Here is a 19,470-nt window from a genome sequence, read left to right as displayed (position 1 = left end):
TAGTGGTGGTGTAGTTGATGGAGACAGATGGTAATGGATCTTATGTACATATGAGATTTTACAGTGGGGGGGGGGGAGGATGGCTCAGGATCACCTGGAAACTTAGTAAGAAAGTAGTTAAGAAGTATGTGAGAACACAGATTCTTCACACGTTTGTGTGGTAACTGTGCGGGTGGGCTACCAATGAATGATATGATATTGCAAGTGCATCTTTAATGAATTTTTTTCAGGGAAAGATATGATAGGTGTTTAGTTACTGTGTGACTTAGAAAAATAATTATGACAATAAGCAGGGCTGTGGAGTTTGTACATAAAACCTTCGATTCTGACTCCTTTATTTATATATCAATATAGGGAATAAATAATACTGTAATTATTTATTTCCTATATATCGATTGAAATCACTCAGCATACAAGGCATTTCATCACTGCCAACATGAATCATCAGGCTACTTTTCAGAACTGTAACTTGTTAAAATTCGCTGTTGTGATATGCCTGGGTGTCCTTTACTCCCAATGTCTGAGTTATTATTTTATTGTTTTCATCAACAAATTAACATTAATAGCAAAATAATTGACTCTGTGATGTGTACATGTGTAATGAGAATATTTTATTATTATTATTATTCATCTTTATAATAATTTTTTTATATTCTGAGTATTTATTATTACACAAAGGTTCAATTCCGATTGGTGCAATGACTTTTAACTGTTTCTTTTAGAATCTGGAAAATCACTGACTCCAGGCCAAATACAAATATATCTGATTTTTCCTTTCAGTCATTTCCGACTGTAGATGACTTTGTAGGCACTGCCTACAAAGTATTCCTGGTGAGATTTTTACAGGGTAGTTCACCAATGCTGCACCCCCCCCCCCATTTTATCCGGGCTCAAGGCTGGCATATTGCTGGGACGTATATGACTGTTATCCATGTGTGTTCACACAGGGCCGGTTTGCCTGTTCTGGGGGACAAAAAACCAGAGTTTCTGGGTGAAACCCCCCCCCTACCTCCGTATGAGACCAGCTAACTCACCTTTAGTTGAACGAGACCAGATAAAGGTTCCTCACATCACTGATGGGAATTGAACCCAAGTCTTTCCGACCAAAGGGCTTTGTCTATACCGACTGAGCTATGGAGGCTCACAAGACCTCACTCAAGACCAAATACAAAAAATAAAATTACATTTAATAAAACTAAAGCAATATATACATTTTAAATAAAATTACATAACTACAAAATTAACTGGAATCAAGACCTTCTAAAATATATCTGCACTTTAGAGATTTTCTTATACAAAAATATTAAAATCACCCATTCTCTGACTCATTCTGTTACTGGATTGTTTAACATATACTTAATCACATCTACCAGACTAAACACCTTGTTTTCACAACGACAACAAAAATATTCATAGTAAGGCCTTTTCCAAAAATATAAACATTTTCTTCTTTTCCATAGGATCCTTTCTTATCACTCTTATGTAGTATACAGTATTATTCCCCACTGACTCACCCAAGTATAAATACTCTTACTTCTTGCAGTTCTGTTTTATGCACAATTTACTGTACCAGAGAAAAAAGATTTCTTCTACTATTTCATGAACAACATATCTAAGTTGAGCTAATTCTGTCACTTTTCCAGTAGAAATAATAAATAGATCTGGCATCCTTAAGACAGATGAAAACTTTCCAATCAGCGTTTTCTCAAACATTCAATTACATTGACACACACAATATTTACCATCTGTTGTTATTGTAAAGTGTTCAGAAACAGCAGACTTTGTTGATACTGTTTTTTTCCATTGTGAATTTTTTCATAGGGTGCTGCTTTCACTAATATAATATATAAATTATCATAAAATACGTTTTAATTTGAATTTTGCAAAGAACTTGAAATTAAAATATAGCCTGCGGAGGAGGGGGGGTTTGCAAATTATTATGTGTGAAATAGGAAATTTTAACATATTATTTATATTATAATTTAAATTCATTAGGAGACTTAGTCGGTACATTTTTACAGACTCTGACTCCAGTAAACCAAGAATTGCTTTTGACTGTGATAACAAGTATAAGATCTCACAGTAATAGTTAGCAGATAGTAATGACCATTTACCGATGAAGATTAATTTGAAAGAAAACTGTTGGCAGGAAGTTTTAATAGTCAGTACTGTCATAGTATCTTGTACATATCAGGATTTTGTAATAGATATATATCTATTTATGCAAGAGGATTCCAATAGTTTGATAATATATGAACTTTGACATGCAGCATTGCATTGCATGGCTATGCACCATTAACTATTCTTGTAAGGGCATTCTTTTTTAAGAAGTTATTAATACTGAAGTTGGAACTGAATTATTCGTTCTGAAATATCTTTAATTAGTAGTAAAAGTTATTTTTCTTCACTGCATTTACTGTGTATCAGTACTCTAGAAACATGATGAGCTTAAGCTCCTGTCACTTGTTCCCATTCATTGCTTGGAAGTTAAAACTATTTTCACCATACTAATTATCAAGCCTCAGTATAAAATCAAATTGTGATTCTGAAGATATTTAATTGTTACTGACAAATTGCCTGGATCAATTTGGAATCTATGAAGGATTTATACAGAAAGTTTTCTGTTAAAGAATTTTTAACACTGCAGCTTTTATTGCCACAAGCCTCTTATATTTTATAATTATGCTAAACTATTTTATGCATAATATATAAATATAATATATAAACTTTTAACTTCTCTAATTTTTACTTATGTATATATTTACAGATTGTAGTGGCTGATAAAAATCTGCCATTGTTGCCCACTACAGAAAATGAAAAAATTCTTGAAGAAACACTACTGTCTCTCACAGTTTCTGCACCACCTTCAAAGGCATTTAAATGTGCTCTTTGTTCTCGTGAGTTTGGTAGAAAATATCATCTTGAAAGACATTTAACAATGTCTCCTTGCTCAGGCCTTCCTCCACCTTCTCATCCATGTCAAGTTTGTGGTAAAGTATACACAAGAATGGTAAAGATCTTGTTTTTGATATTTTTTATTTAATTTTAACAATTGGATTCAATAACTCTTATTAAACTAATCAAATGCTAGTTATGCAAGTTTCTAAATCTATACACCATGTCTCTGTACTTATATCTTAGCTGTTTAATATGATTTCAAAATATTAAAAAATATGTGCTGCATTTGGCTGGCACAAAAGGACGCACAAAAAACATTTGGCTTTGCTTCTTTTAGGACTAATGAAATAGTTCTGTAACTTTGACGTTACAACACACACTCTTAAGGTATTTTGTATAGTTGTTTCTTTAATAGAGTGCAGATTTAGTAGGTATGGTCTAATAGGTTCACTGATAAAACACAAGAACAAAGTTTAAGTTAATCTCTAACAGGAAATTTTATTTTTTAATATTTTGTCATAACTTATTTTAATAGTATTGACAACACCAAACAAAGTATTTCATAAAAAGATGTTTATTAACTGGCTTATATTTCACTGAATTTCAAATCAGCATCTTCAGAGCACAAAGCAGTATATTAAGTTTATGCATGACATTGAGCAAGTGAAACAATTCAAATTCTAATGGACAAAAGATCTAATGTCCTAAGTTGACACCCTCTAATGTTGTAAAAAAATAGGATGTATTAATGCTTTGCTTTATGTTTCTTCTTCTTCTTAGGAGTCAAATACTTCTTTTCTTAGGAGTCAATCAATCCAAGTTTTCCTGAGTTCAAATTATATGGAAAAAGAGAAGTGTTAATTAGATCTTTAAAATGACTGTCTCCCAGATTTTGGGTAAATTTATACAGCTATATTTGTTGAGGTTTGGAATATGTTTTGCAGCTGCTGTTGATTCCAATAACAGTCTCTCTGACTTATGACTTCTATGTAGCACTTTTGTTTTCTTCCAGTTGATCCTGTGTGAAGGGGGTAGGTATCTAAGTCATGGTTTGCTAGATCTGACTTGCCATAACAATAGTGCCAGATGTATTTTTTTATGTTCACTAAGGCAGATGTCAACAGTTCTTCCTGTCTGTCCATAGTAAGCCAGGTCATAAGAACAGGAAGCACTTCATAAACTCCTGGATGTGATAAAGAAGAGAGTTTGTCCTTAGGTGAATGGATGAGAGTTGCCAATTTGACATATGGTTTAAATATGGTGCATAGTTGATATTATGAAGTACTCTAGATATCTTTTCAGATGTGCTATGAATGTATGTTTTGCTGTCTTATATGATAGGCAAAGGAGGGGATTTCTGGGAAGCATTTAGTAGTTTTTCTGTCCTATGGGGATTGTAGCCATTGGCTAAGAAAGTGTAATGCATGTGAGTGAATTCAGCAGTAAGAGCATTGTCATTGGAACAGATAGGTCTTGCTCTGTGAATTAGTGTTTTTAGGATACCATATTGTTGAGCTGGATGATGGTGTGATAGTTGTTTTTATATCTTCTCTTTCCATGCAAAATAACCTGCATTTATTCTAAATTTAAATAGTTCAAATATATATGAGGGGGGATGTGACTTTAGCAAATCAAGGGCTTCAATTAATGGTACATTGGTGAATAGTGAAGTAATATCAAAACTAATCATTGTCTGAACTTTCTGAGATATGTTCAGACAATGGTTTTCTAAAATACTTTTTAGGTGAACAGAATTTTTAACAAAGGAGGGAGAATTATTTGTGAGGGTGGCTAGTAATTTAGCAAGTTTGTATGTGGGACTGTTTATACTATCCATATTATGGCATAGGGATGTACCTTGTTTGTGAATTTTAGATGCTCCATATATTCTGGGTGTTTTAACATGAAAAGGCTTGTATTTGTTGACTGTTTCTTTTGGCCAGAAAGTGACTTTTTTTTCAATAATTTGCAACCTTTATTCTTTTGAGAGTTAGTAGGATCACGATCTATGATTTGGTATGTAGACTAATCTTGTAAAAGTATGTGCATTTTGCTTTCATATTGAGCTAAATTCGTCACTACAGTTGCATTACCTTTGTCTGCTTTAGTTATGACCTGTGTTACTATGGACATCCGCTGTGGTGAACATAAAAAAATACATCCAGCACTATCATTATGGCAAGTCTGGTCTAGTAGACCATGCCTTGGATATCCTCTCACACAGGATCAAATGGAAGAAAACAAAAATGCTACACATAAATCAGAGAGATTGTTTTTGGAATCAGTAGCAGCTTCAACATATTCCAAACCTCAACAAATATGGCTGTATAAATTTGCCAAAAATATGGTAGATCGTTTTAAGATGTAATTAATACTTGTTTTTTCCCTTTTTCCAACATAGATGGTGCCTAATTAGGACTTTAGTTCTTTGTGTTGTCTGTTACAATTTTTTAAACTAGTCCCACTGTTACACCAAATTGTTGTGTACTGTGACAAACTGTTCTTGTGCTCTGAAAATGCTGGATGTAATACCAGCAAAATATCAGGTAATAAGTTAATAAATATTAATTATTTTCTTATCATTCTGTGTTGTAATCAATACCTTGAAAATAAATGAATATATATTTATTTTGCTGGGATGATACATGCCAACCAGTAATGCTGTAAGGTTGTAATGCAAGTTTTTTTATGTAAGTTTCATGTGTTCTTCTGGCTACTTTGTATGTTGTTGAATGAAAAACTTAATTATCCATGAGAAAAAACTCTTTGATATTATTTCTACAGACCTACCCTTCTGTAGAAATAATATCAGGATGCAGTTCTTTAATTATTATAATTTTGATGTTAACACAGGTGGATTATTTTACATTTCTTGTGTGTTATTCAGAAGTATTGCATCTTACCCATCCTATTTGGGATTCAAACCAAGGGCTTTCCTCCAAAAGGGCATTGAAACTGAGTTATGGAGGCTCTTACCACAGCCATTGCAATTTCTTGAAATGGTTAGGAGGAGTGGGAAGAGCCTATGAAGGAGTTTTTCCTTTTAATCATAATGTTAACTTACATTAATGCATATATAACATGTCAGGATTCTATTCAGAAATACTTTTCTTTGATTTTACAAAATGCTCTCTGGAAATGTGATGATTAATTAGATGATTCTACTTGATACCAAGTTAGAATCGCTTAATTTTTGAAGGATGATTAAAATGATTCTGGATTGTAAACTTCGAATGGTGATGGTAAGAAGGTGACAGAAGCAGAAGAGTTGGATTACTAAGTGATCTTTGCAAAGGTGGATCATCTGGGTTGGGAATATTGCAGTTGCCATTGTAGCAGAGATTGATATGAGAATGTAGATAGACAAAGCAGAGGTGCATAACACAATGTGAACATAGCCACGGAATTGGATAGAATATTGGCCCATGTGTTATGAGATTCTGCAAGAAAATTAGCAGTATCTGACCAGGCTTGATGATTTAAGTGAACTCAGGCAAGGTTCCGAATTTGTAGGTGGAAGGCATGATAGTCCCATTATTTTCTAAGAAAGTTATTATTATTATCATTGTGTCTCTTTTTGCATATAATTTTTTTTCCTTATCTAATAAATTTTGTTTTGCTGCTGTTTTTTTATGTAATTTTGGATCCTACAGAGTGATCACTTCCTACATCTGCACATCTTGTTTCTCACATACATAATGATGATATTTTCCACTTGCTACTAATAGCTATATTAGTTAAGCATTTTATAATCTTTATAAACCAGAATAAACAGTGTTCCTCTAGTTGTTAAATCCACATTCAAAATTTGCATGTATACATATAAATTTTTATCCATATGTATTCTTTTTTTTTTTTTTTTTTCTTTCTTTTCAAATTCCTTGATTTCCACTTCATAAACCAGAATAAACAGTGTCCCTCTAGTTGTTAGATCTACATTCCAAATTTGCATGTATACATATAAATTTTTATCCATATGTATTCATTTTTTTTTTTTTTTAAATTCCTTGATTTCCACTTAGGAATCCATCATTTTAATTTCCAGTCTTTTCATTTATATTTTCTATTAAATTAAAATATCTTGTTTCTTTATCATAAAACCTCTTTTTCTTCTACCTTTACATGTTCAGTTGGTGCATAGATTATGCAATTGAAATATTTCTAACCTTTATTTTTAATAATTCTAATAATCCTCTTGGATATAGGTTCTTATTCCAATAAACTATTCTTTTGCTAAGTAAAATTTCAAAATGTTCCACCTAACTTCACTAAGACTTATATCCATTGATTCCATCTAAAAGCCTGTGTTAATTTTCCAGGTTCCCTTTTCACATTGCTTATACATATCATTTTCTTTTTTTGGTCTTAGGGTTATCATCTATTTTTCTTTACAGTTCTTTAATGATTATAATTTTGATGTAAACACTGGTTGATTATTGTATATTTCTTGTGTATTATTCAGAAATATTGCGTCCTAGTCTAATTTTTCAATTAATTCTGTATAGATTGAGATTTAATGTCATATCAACAGTTATACTATATATATATATATATATATATATATAAAGATAATTCTGACACCTACTAAAATCATGTTCATCATTGAGCAGAATAGTGCAAAGTTCTATTTGAAAAAATGTGATGTTTTATTTTATCTGCATTGCAGGATAACCTAAGAGAACATTTGAGAGCACACACTGGTGAAGTTCATCGTCGCAAGAAATATAAATGTGAATACTGTCAAAAAGAGTTTCATGGAATGTCTATTCTTAAAATTCATATTCGAAAACACACTGGAGAAAAGCCTTATGCTTGTGATTTTTGTCCAAGTGCTTTTCCTTCTGCTGGCACACTTACAAAACATCGCCGAACTCATACTGGTGAAAAGCCTTTTGAGTGCCCAGAATGTGGGCTCAGGTAAGTCTTTAATATATCTGTGAAAGGAAAAACAAAACATTCTTTGTTAAAAGTTTGTCTAGTACAGTGGTCTCCAAACTTTTTTGATCGCGTACCCCCAAGACAGAAAAAATAAATAGCGCATACCCCTAATTGATTGAGCAAAAATCTATTGTAATAAGTATTATAAAGAGGAAATATGCCTTGTATCATCATATAATAATTAAAAACGCTAGATATTTTTACACATTATTTTTATTATTAACAGCTTACAAACATATTTATTACAATATTTAATGTGAACAATGGCCTTGCATTTCTTTCATAATTTCTTGAAATTCTGGTTTGATGGCTTCTGATACTGCGATATGTTGCTTCTTTAAATTATCTGCAATGATTTCTATATGTCTACCAATAGTATTTGCTGATAAGGGAATACATTTTAGTTTATCTGCATATTCTTTTCCATGGATTATTTCTACCATTTTTATGGCGGTTGGAAGTACAAGTTTTTTCCCAATGGTGTGTGGCTTTTGATCTTTTGCAATTAAGAATGCAACCTCAAGAGATGCCTTCAAATATTTATCATTAATTTTAGTGAATTTTTTTTAAGTTGTTGGATTAGAATTACATGTCTTCAAACATCGTTCAAAGAATTGTAAAGATTTGTGTTCATGTTCAGAATGTTTAGTTTTTAAGTGTCTTACTAATAATGATGGTTTCATACTTCCATTACATAGTGTCTCATGACACAATACACATGTAGGATGAGGTTCATTGTTGACTATTGTTGATGTAAATCCCCATTTCAAGTAATCTTCTTGATAATTTCGAACTTTCTTGGGCAAGGTTTTGTTAAGTTTCAGATTGCTGTTTTTACCACTTAATTTGACTGATAACGAACTTGTTTGAATAGAAGAATCAATCCTATCTTTTCCTTGTTGTTCGTCTGATGTAGAAGTACTATCATAATTATCTTCAATTCGCAGTTTCTTTGGAGGAAATTCTTTTAACCATTTATCCATTTTGTGAAGGTTAATTTGTAAAATTTAAATATAATTCATTTACTATTGATAATATCAAACACTTAAAAAATGTAAGCAATTTTGATAATATTAATTCACTATTTCTAGTGTAAACGTAAAAGTAAGCACAAAAAGGCGTTGGAATTGCACAGAAACAATATATACTAAAAAATCATTAAACTTACTACTAATAGTCAAATAATTAATACAACTGTGGTGTCATCTGTAGATAGCAGGATAACCAAGCAATTTTCCTTCTCTAGTTCAACACTAGGATGCTCTACAGGCAATGGCAATGATAAGAAGTAAGAGATTTACTCCCTAGTTTTAAAAAAACATGACAGCTTTGCCACGGACGATTATGTGTGCAAAGTCGCCCAGTGTGCGCTACTTGCAAATTTAAGTTTACAGGATCTTTATAACGTCTTTGTCTATATTAGATATATGTTTAATTGATGAAAGAAAGTAATATTCTTTATCTTTAATTAATTACTTAATTTTTTTTCCTATCAATATAAAACTTTTTTTTACGTACCCCCTCCCTGGGGTACGCATACCACACTTTGGAGACCACTGGTCTAGTATATATGCATGGAGACTGTTGGATAAATTAATTTTAATCTCTACTGATTTCATGCACAGCATAGTACACTTCTAGAATGCTAAAAAAAAAAAAAAAAAACTGAAGTGATATTATATGTCACATTGACTGGATTTTGCAACAAGCTAACTAATGATATCAGTAATAAAAGATATTTGAAATAGACTAATAATGTTGCACGTAGACTAGCAATTACATGGAACGTCAAAGATCTGCCTACACCACATTTTTGATGAAAGACAAACAAACTAGATGTAGGATCATACCTTGTTTCTTGTTACATTGGTTAGGGTTTTTTTAACATTTCTGATGATTCTTTATACACCCTTATGAAGAAATCATAATTAGAGTAAGCCATTTCTGTGCATTGCCAATAGTACTTGGTGATTTTTCTCTGTTATATGTATCACTGGTCCTGATTTTTCCTTTCTCTTTTCTTTACCTCTACATTTCTGATGACATCCCTATCACTCCTGCTCATCCTGTGCCTTATTGTCTGGGGATGGGAGGGAATCTTAGGATGTTCCCTTTTTTTTGGAAAGATAGGACTGACGTGTTAGTTCTTGGCTTCTTGTCACAATGCTCAGAGATAACTCAGCCATTCCACTTTCATGTGCATTTATTGCTTGCCGAATAACAGGTATCCATGTATGTTGGGTAGGGATCTTTGGTGCTACATCTAAGACCCATTTGAGTATAAATTATCCTGAAATTATCAGAGGATAAAGATACATTATTTATTAACAGAAGTAAGAAAAGAAAAACATCCACCTCACAAACAAACATACCTTCATCCATGCAACAGCAAATAGTTAACAGAGAAAATATTATTTTTCTTTATTCAGAAGGCTTTAGAATGATTGGCAGGAGGAATACCAATTAGGTAATATATCATAAAATTCTCAGTTATTCTAGAGAAGTCATATCAGAGTGAGATCTCCTTTATGTTTCAGGTGAGGAGATATGTCAGATCTTAAAGATAAAGTAGTGACAGGCATAAGGTTCATTCTTATATGTAGGGATGGTGATCAGGTTCTGACTAGAACTATTATCCTTATTGACACACCTAAATACCCAACATCTGTGAAACTACATCCCTAATTTGCTTAGATGTTTAAATGCAAAAAATATGGGCATGCTGAAACTGCCTGTTGTGCTACTTGGTTCTGCTGTCTCTGTCTGATTGGCAACAGGAACATGATTACAAATCATGTTCTGTTAAAAGGCCTTGGTGCTTAAACTTAGGACAAAACATTCAGCCTACTCCCAAAATAAAATATATAACGATTAAAAATATACAAAAGATCAAGTTAGAGTAGAATATCTTGTATTAAGAAGCAAAGGGTAATCTTACCATCATAATACTAAGTTCTTTTATGCTGAGTAAGTGACAGTAAAGAAAATATGAAAAGGAATCCAAACTCATGTTCTTGTCCGATTATTCTCAACTATAACATACTTAAATGTTATGATCATTTTCTGCCTTCTCTTTTCTCTGTTATGATCTTTTCTCTTTGAAATGCATACATAGCATAAACCATTTTGACATCACTCCTGAAACCAGTCTTGAAATGTTCCCACTAAATAATAATCAAAAATATAATGGCAAATACATCACTTGATGTATTTGTACGAAAAAATCCTCTAGATACTTCCATAGAAATGTTGGATAATCCAGCGCTGGGCCGAGCAAATTTTTGAGTGTGGGCAACATTTTTTTTTCTGCCCTTTGGTTGAAATTGTATATGTATATATATATATATATATATATATTTTTTTTTTTTTTTTTTTTTTTTCCAAAATTCATTTTTACTCGGTTGGAATATTATAAAAAAAAGGTTTAATGACTATTACCGAGAGAAAAGATGACAAGATATATTTAAAAAAGATACTACCAGTTTACTAGTTTCGTTAACTAGTAAACTAGTAATAAAATATTTTATTGTTTATTATGTAATGAATACATAATTTTAACACAATATATAAATCACATTAAATATGACAAAACAAATATGAAAAAATCTAAATTAAGAATTAACAATTTTAATTATTTAAAAAAGAAACCTTTCTACCCTTAATTTCGTCAAAGACTTTACTACTTCTAGATCATCTAATGTCTCGGCTATGTCACTTTCAACAGAACAAGTGGCTAAGCCATCTAATCTCTCTTGGGACATTGTGGACCTCAAATAATTTTTAATAAGTCTTAATTTAGAAAAACTGCGCTCTGCACTTGCAAACTGTAGTTGGGATTGTTAAAAGAATTCGTAGCGATGTGTACACATTAGGAAAAAGACTTATGCAGTTATTTGCACAAATATAATTTAATATTTCTTTGGGAGAATAATTATTTGATATATACCTCCGAGACAATATTTTTAATTCATCTAATAAATCTATTGCTGAAATATCTTTTTGATCACCATCAGACAGAACAATTTATAAGTCGAAACAAGCTTTTTTTACTGTATTATTATCAAATTTTAAGTTACCAATGTTAAAGAGAAATCCAAAAATTGATTCATATTTATTTAGCCGTTGAAATCTCTCAGTAATTGATGTTATTGCTGAACCAAGAATTGCTAAAAAAATTAATTTGAAAATGTTGCTCAAAATTAGTAATTGATTTGTCAGGACATTCATAATCGAATTAAGTTTTTACATGTCGAGTTCGTGTGCTGTCGTTAGTTGGGAAATCAGCATTTAACCCAAAATTTAGAGCAAAGTTATGGGCTTGGTGCTTAATTTTCAAAAAATTATTTTCGCTTCTGTATGACGTTCAAGAATTTTTTCGTGACATCTAATGATTTCATCATCATCAAATTCCTGACATGTACCCTCAAGGGATGTACAGGATATGATAGTACTACATGAAAAATTTACATCATTACTAATTTCCTATCTATAATTTTCCTCCAAATCAGTCTGTTACTTGTCAAGACTCCAACATTATCAGATCTTATATTTCTATCGTCTAAGGCACTTTGTACCGGATCAATCCACCTATATCTTGGTCTTCCTCTGGGTCATTTTCCTGCCATCCTGGCAGAGAACACTTGTTTTGCTAATCTTTCCTTGCCCATTCTGTTTAAGTTTCTGGATGCTGACAATAGCAAGTTCTTTCCTAATATCCTCGTTTTTAATATGATATTGCCATTGATGCCATCTGTTCATGCCTCTATTCTTTCTCAGGACGCTCATATCTGTGGTCTCTAGTCTTTGGTCAAGTGTTTTACTTCTGACCCAACTCTCAGATCCATAAGTTAAAACTGGTTTGAACTGTGTTGTATAAAGCTAATTTAGTATTCCGACTAATTTCTCTCTTATTCCATATGAATTTATTCAATTGACTTCCTACCATATCAGCTTTGTTGATTCTGTTGTCTATTTCCATATTTAATTTACCATCTTCACTAAAAATTGTGCCTAAGTAGCTGAAATGTTTTACTTGTTCCACAGGTTCTCTGTTCAAAACAAAGTTGACATTTTCAACGATTTTACCTATTTTCATTGTCTTTGTCTTTTATTGCTGACCTTCATACCATATCTATTACAACAGTTATTCAATTTAGTCAGAGAATCTAGCAGACTTGTAGCGGATTTATTTAGAAGTATAACTTCGTCCGCATAAAGCAAAGAGCTGACATTAACATCTCCAATTTTGATATCATGTTTAATACCACTTGCCTTCATAATGTGATCCATATAGATGATGAATAACAGAGAGGATAATGTACATCCTTGTCTCACACCAGATTTAACATTAAACCATCTTCCTGTACTTCCTTCAATTTTAACTGCTGACTTGCAACTCAAATAAAGACTAAGTATTGCTTGATATAATGCCCCATTACCACCATATAACTGTAGCGTATTGAATAGCTTCTCTCTTGGCACCTTGTCATATGCCTTTTCCAAATCGACAAAACTTAAATACAGATCTTTGTTATATTCCCATGCTTTCTCAACTATTTGTCATAAAGTGAAGATCTGATCCTGATAGCCTCTATTTGGCCTGAATCCAGCTTGTTCTTTGCCAAGCTTTTCCACAATTATTTTCAACCGTTTCTCAAGTATACTGGCATAAATCTTGCCCGGAACACTCAGTAGGGAAATACTTCTGTAATTCTCATGTTTAGTTTTATTTCCCTTTTTATATATAGGTACTATTAGAGCTCTACTCAAATCATCAGGAATTTGTCCCTCTGTCCAGGCCTTCTGCACTATGTAGTGCAGCTACTGTAAGACTTTTATACCACCATACTTCAGCATTTCTGGTCGAATATCATCTACTCCTGCTGCCTTTCCACATTTCAAGCCTTTGATGGCTTTTTCTACTTCAAGTATGGAGATGTATTCCTGACTGTATGCCTGCTGAGTGATTTTTGCCACTGTGCTATCACTGCTTTTTTCATTTAGCAATTTTTCGAAGTAATTACTCCATACTTCAAGGATATCTTTTTCTTCCGTTTTCACGTCACCTTTACCATCTCTAACTCCTTTTACAGCACTCTTTCCTCCATTTCTAAGCTTCTTCAACAACCTCCAGAATATTTTGCCACCTTCTTGATATTTATTTTCTATGTTCTTGTCAAAGTCCTCCCATGACTTTTGTTTAGCTAGTTTTACACAGTGTTTAGCTTTCTTACATTTATCTCTGTATTCCCCAAGAGCACAAGCTGACTTATTTGCCAGGAACTTTTGATATGCTTTCTTTTTTTCCTTCACTGCCTCTTTAACTTCTTGTGTCCACCATGGCGTTCTGATTTTTCTATCCTTGCACCCAACCTCACCACATGCCTCTCTGGCTGAATCAGTCAGGGTTTTCTTCAAGGTTTGCCACTGAATCTCCAAGGTTTGGTTCTTGTTCTCAAACTCTTTCATTTTTTCTTCAACAATCTTTGTGTATTTTAGTCTACAGTTCACATCTGAGAGCTGCTCAATTTTATTCGCTTTAAGACTTTCTTGCATGTCATTCTTTTCAATACGAAATTCAATTTTATCCTGCTCAAGACTAAATAGTGTTCACATCCTCTGTACACTCTGGTGTCCTGCACCAGGGAGAAAACATCACTATCAACAATAACGTAGTCAATGAGACTTTTTGTTATTCCTTGCCTCTTCTCTCCATGTGAATTTATGCACATTTTTATGTTGGAATGTTACTAATGACCAGTCCATGTCCTGAGCAGAAATCCAATAGGTATTTGCCATTATTATTAGCTTTGCTCTTTTCTCCAAATTTTCCCAAAATATATTTGTATATGCAACAATCATTTCCTACTCTGCTATTTAGATCCCCAACAAGGACCAACTTTTCCTTTTTCATTGTGTCCATAGCTTTCTCTAGAGCCTCAAAACGTTCCTCCACTTCTAACTTAGTAGAATCTTCTGTGGGACCATAGGCACAAATAAGTCTCATCGTCTAGTTCCCCATTCTAATATTTCCCACATCACTCTACTTGAGACTGCATGTCATTCAAGAAGATTAGCTTCATATTTAGTGTTGAATGCTATGGCTACTCCTTCATTTCCTTGATTGTCATTGCCTGAATATAACATTTTTGTATTTATTGCTCAGAAAGATCTCACCAGTTTTTGTCTTTTTTGTTTCAGTCACCCCTATTATGTCGATCTGGTACTTATCTAATTCCTCAGCTAGCTCCATTTCTTTGCCATTCAAGCTTCTTATGTTGATAGTCCGATCTTTAACTCTGATGATGTTGAGTTGGGGTGTGTTTTCAGATTTGTTCTTGTAGCTGACTTTTTGCTGTTTGCCCTGGTTCCCTGGCAAAAACAGCTGGAGCATCGTCCAGTTGTTTAACTGGGCGACTCCCCAGCCAGCATGAAATTCTGTCGTGTTGTACTATCATTTTATTTTTGGTTTTAGCCAATAAGAATACAATTTGGTCACCTAAATCTAAAATTGCCAGCCCATCCTCGTTTGTTCAGTGTCCAGGTAGATACCTAACAGGGTGCACCACGAGAAGGTGAGGATTGGACATTAGGTCAGAAGCTCTGGTCTTCTGACCTAATGTCCAAATACTTGAGCACTACATGATTTATCGAATAACTATTACTATCACTGCTAAGGCATCTCCACAGTGTCTGAAGATTCGTCACTGGATGCTCACATTAATTAATTATTATTCATATAGTACCCACCATGCTTCTTGAAATTCATTCACTAACAAAATACTCATGAATGACTGATAATCCTCTTCGCTCATTCATCAGTCTTCAACCAGAACTAGTTTTCATATCTTTATGAACTGCAGTGTTTTACAACTTCTACCAGTGATTGTGCTGTCCTTTTCTATTATTTATTTGGAACATTTCTTTGCATCTACTCTATAAAATCTCTTTAGTAACTCAAATGTTTTTATCATATCCCTTCTTTTCTCTCCTCAAAGGGAACATTCCATACTTCGCCATCTAGGGCACCCACCTGGATCCTTTTTACCACTTCATCTTTAAGGAACGCCGGTCTCTGGGCAGTAGTCCAATTATGCTCATATCAAAGGGTATAAACATGTTACACAGAGCAACAACCTCCTTATCTCTGATTGTCAGCATGTTCCCTAACAACTAGGTAATCTAATGAACTATTATCCTTCATTACGGTGTCTTACTTTTGTCAAATTGAGGCCTTTTGCTCTATAGTTTAACCGATCAGCTATTTTTAGCCACTTTTGAAGTGTGACCTCTGAACTTCCACTTCCAATCAACTGTCACTCCACAATCCCAGAAATATCAGTTTCCTGCAGTCTAGTTTTTTCACTGAGTACACAGCTTATAATATTTTGATTCCGAAGTGCATAATTTTACACTTTCCCACATTATACTGGTAACTATTATCTATTATCATTTGACATTAATGGCATATGATGCACACATATATCCTTTTCCAGCCAAGTTAGCCCTACCTACTTGTGTTAATGTCTGCTTCCCTTGCTGTCTCTGATTACCACCTCATTGTTCTCCTGATCTTTCAGTACTGTTTCTTTCATGTTATCACATATACATTATTACCTTCACTCACTTTCACCACTGTACTCTCATCTACAATCTCAGTTTTAAATTTCACTTATAATCCCAGTTATAATCAGATAGGCATTTCTTTCGAAATCGTTACGTTTGCTTTTGTGAGTAGCAAGGTGTATTCCTCTGCCAGTAGCTTTCAGCATCATATAAATTATATTTAGACATTGCTCAACTTTAGAATTATTTTATTTATCTATCATTAATAAATTTACAGTAAATTTACAGCTGGTTAAGAGTGTATTGTCTTATAACCAAGTAAATATATTCTCTCTTCTTAAATCATCAATCTGAAGAGTTCCAACCCCACCTGTAGAATACATGCTTGTGAAAAGTTTGAGGTGGTAAAAGTTTTCATCATAAAGTGTTAGGTTATTATCCTACTTAATTAAAGATAAAACACATTACTGTTTTTTCTGTGGAGTAGGATTTATAGATTATTTAACTTTTAACCTGTCCATAATACCTAATGTTATATAGGTTGGCAAACCTTTGTGGGTTCAATTGCATCTTGACATAATAACTCATCTGTAAACTGTTTATCATCTTTTTATGCTTATGGAATACCAAGACACACTGTTTGGCATCTTCAACATATTAACTCATAGAATCAGAGCTATTTATCCTAATTACACAGCTCTTGCCTCCATTTTTAATTAATAGCTACAACCACCTATAAAATCAATAAAATACTGTCCCCTCCCATTCTTCCCCCCAAATGAAAGCAGGATTGTTAATATTCCTATATTTGAGGTACATCTGCAAAGATAGCTAAAGTACTAAATAAATATAATCCTCCATACCAGATTCAAATCCCACTTCAAACTGGTAACCCTTATCCACTCGCTAAAGGATTTTCATCCTCTATCACAGCAGTGAAATATGCAGTGCTTTATAAATTGGCTTCCTGTTTACTGATCACATCCTCCTTGAAGGGAGACAAGAAGTACATTTGCTACCATAGTATTTATGGCAATTCAGGGCTGGGAGATCATTCTTTGGATATCCTTTTGCATAGAATTAGATGGAAGAAAACTATTGTGTTTAGAAATCTTAACTCAGTGAGAGAGAGAGACTATTTTGGGAGTTTGAAGCAGCAGTGAAACACTCCACTAACATCAAATATGATTGCATTTACCTAAAATTTGGAAGCATTGATTTTAAGACTACTCAACCCAACAACCAGGCAAACTGACCAGAAGCGTGCACACACACACACACACACACACTGTTAATGGGCATCAGACTGGGTGTTTTGGCCATAATCATAAATAACTGTAAACTTCTTTTTATCCAACATTAGAGGGTACCAAATTAGGACCCTCTAATGTTTGGATGTCCTTTTGTCCATTACAGTTTGAATTGTTTCCACTATTAATCACTACCAGTATAATTATTGCAAGTTATTTATGCTCTGACAATGCTGATTCGAAATCCAGCAAAATATCAGCTATCTTATTTATTATAATTCTTGATGGTGTTTAATACCATTAGTCATAAAATGAAAAGTCAGTGCACTTACGTTGCTTTTGTGTATGTTATATTACAAAAAAAAAAGTATTTTTAAAATGAAATTTACTGAAATGAAAATGTAATTGTTTCCACTTTTGGTTTCAGGTTTTCTCTGAAAGGAACTTTGAATCGTCACATGCGTGTTCACACAGGTGTTAGGCCTCACAAGTGTGAATATTGTGGTAAGCAGTTTATTCAAACAGGTGGTTTGAAAGCCCACTTATTTTATCACACAGGAGAGAATGGTTTCAAATGTGATCAGTGTGGAAAAATTTTTAATCGCAAAGCCCGTCTTCATATGCATGTGAAATATGTCCATGAAAAGTTGAAACCTCATGGATGTGAGCAGTGTGGAAAGTGCTTTTCAAGAAAAGAAGATTTGAATCGTCATTTCATTCTTCATACGGGTGAAAAGCCTTTCCAGTGTCCCACTTGTAATAAAAGATTTGCTATAAAGCCATCACTAAAGCTTCATTTGCTAACACATACTAAGGAAGAACCTCGGTCATGTCATGAGTGTGGAAGAGCCTTTATCCGTAAGGATTGCCTTCTTCGACATATGAGAAAAAGGCATCGTGACTTACTTGACAAAATACTTCTAGATGAAAAAGATCAGAAATTTACAAATGATTCAACTGTATCATCCTCTCGCATTATGAATGAAAAGTCATTGTGTGAAAGCATCCATGAACTATTGAGTCTTTTGGTCGATGAGCAAACACTTACTGGATTTGGATGGCCAAATAAACCTGTTGATGAGGTATTGGAAGCCGTAATCAAACGTTGTGGTCATACTCCTGTGAATCCCGATGATTACAGTTATATGGATCGATTGCGTGAAAATTCAAAGCTTCTCTTTACTGTTGTCATTGATGATAATGCAGTGAAAACATTACTTAACAATCAAACAGTTGATGAAGTGATTCTTCATGTTTTGAGATTGGCAAAAATGAACTAATTTTTACATATTTTTCAGGTGCATTTTTTAAAATTTTTCTTTATATATTATTGATATTAAGGCAATTCAAATACAGTTAAATTTGAGATATGATGTAGTTTTGCATATAATGTAGAACAGATTATGCACTGTTGCCATCAGTAATAATTTTATTTTCAATTTTTTGAAAAGCATTTTTACAGAAATTTATATATAGTGCCTTATTAAATGTTATATTAAATTAAAAAATATAATAATGTTAGCTATACCATACTGAATGCAACATAAAACATGGTTTTAAATTGTGATAGTACACAGATTAGGCTGCTGACTGGCTTTTGTGAATAATATGTTTGGGCATTGTAAAGAGAGGAAAAAAAAAAACTGATTACCTCCCCCTCCTCCATAAGTTAGGATTTTAATAAGAGTCAATGTCAGGGAAATTGTAAGAAGGGGGCAGGGGACATTTCATGAAAATAGTTTTATATAGCTCATATTTTTTTTACAGAAACTTTGTTTAGAATATGAATTTGTGTTGCTTCTTTTGTAACAGTGTGTGT

At 33.1% G+C, this 19,470-nt stretch overlaps 1 protein-coding gene across 1 annotated transcript in view; it reads left to right on the top strand.

Moving 5' to 3' along the window:
- LOC150098909 (uncharacterized) overlaps window positions 1-19,012 on the top strand; it is a 141,894-nt gene extending 122,882 nt beyond the window's left edge. Inside the window, exons 4-6 of the mRNA XM_090405774.1 lie at window positions 2,768-3,010; window positions 7,565-7,815; window positions 18,079-19,012. Of these exons, the coding sequence (XP_090261900.1) occupies window positions 2,768-3,010; window positions 7,565-7,815; window positions 18,079-18,931 (1,347 nt within the window). The 3' untranslated portion in view covers window positions 18,932-19,012. The remainder of the gene's footprint in view (window positions 1-2,767; window positions 3,011-7,564; window positions 7,816-18,078) is intronic.
- Window positions 19,013-19,470: the final 458 nt, after the last annotated feature.

The sequence above is a fragment of the Typopeltis vanoorti genome, chromosome 15, assembly GCF_054136105.1.
Source record: "Typopeltis vanoorti isolate ZY-2024b chromosome 15, IOZ_Tvanoo_1.0, whole genome shotgun sequence".
Taxonomy (NCBI): domain Eukaryota; kingdom Metazoa; phylum Arthropoda; class Arachnida; order Uropygi; family Thelyphonidae; genus Typopeltis; species Typopeltis vanoorti.
The sequence above is the reverse complement of the archived record's forward strand: the minus strand, read 5'-3'. Positions and strand labels throughout refer to the sequence as shown.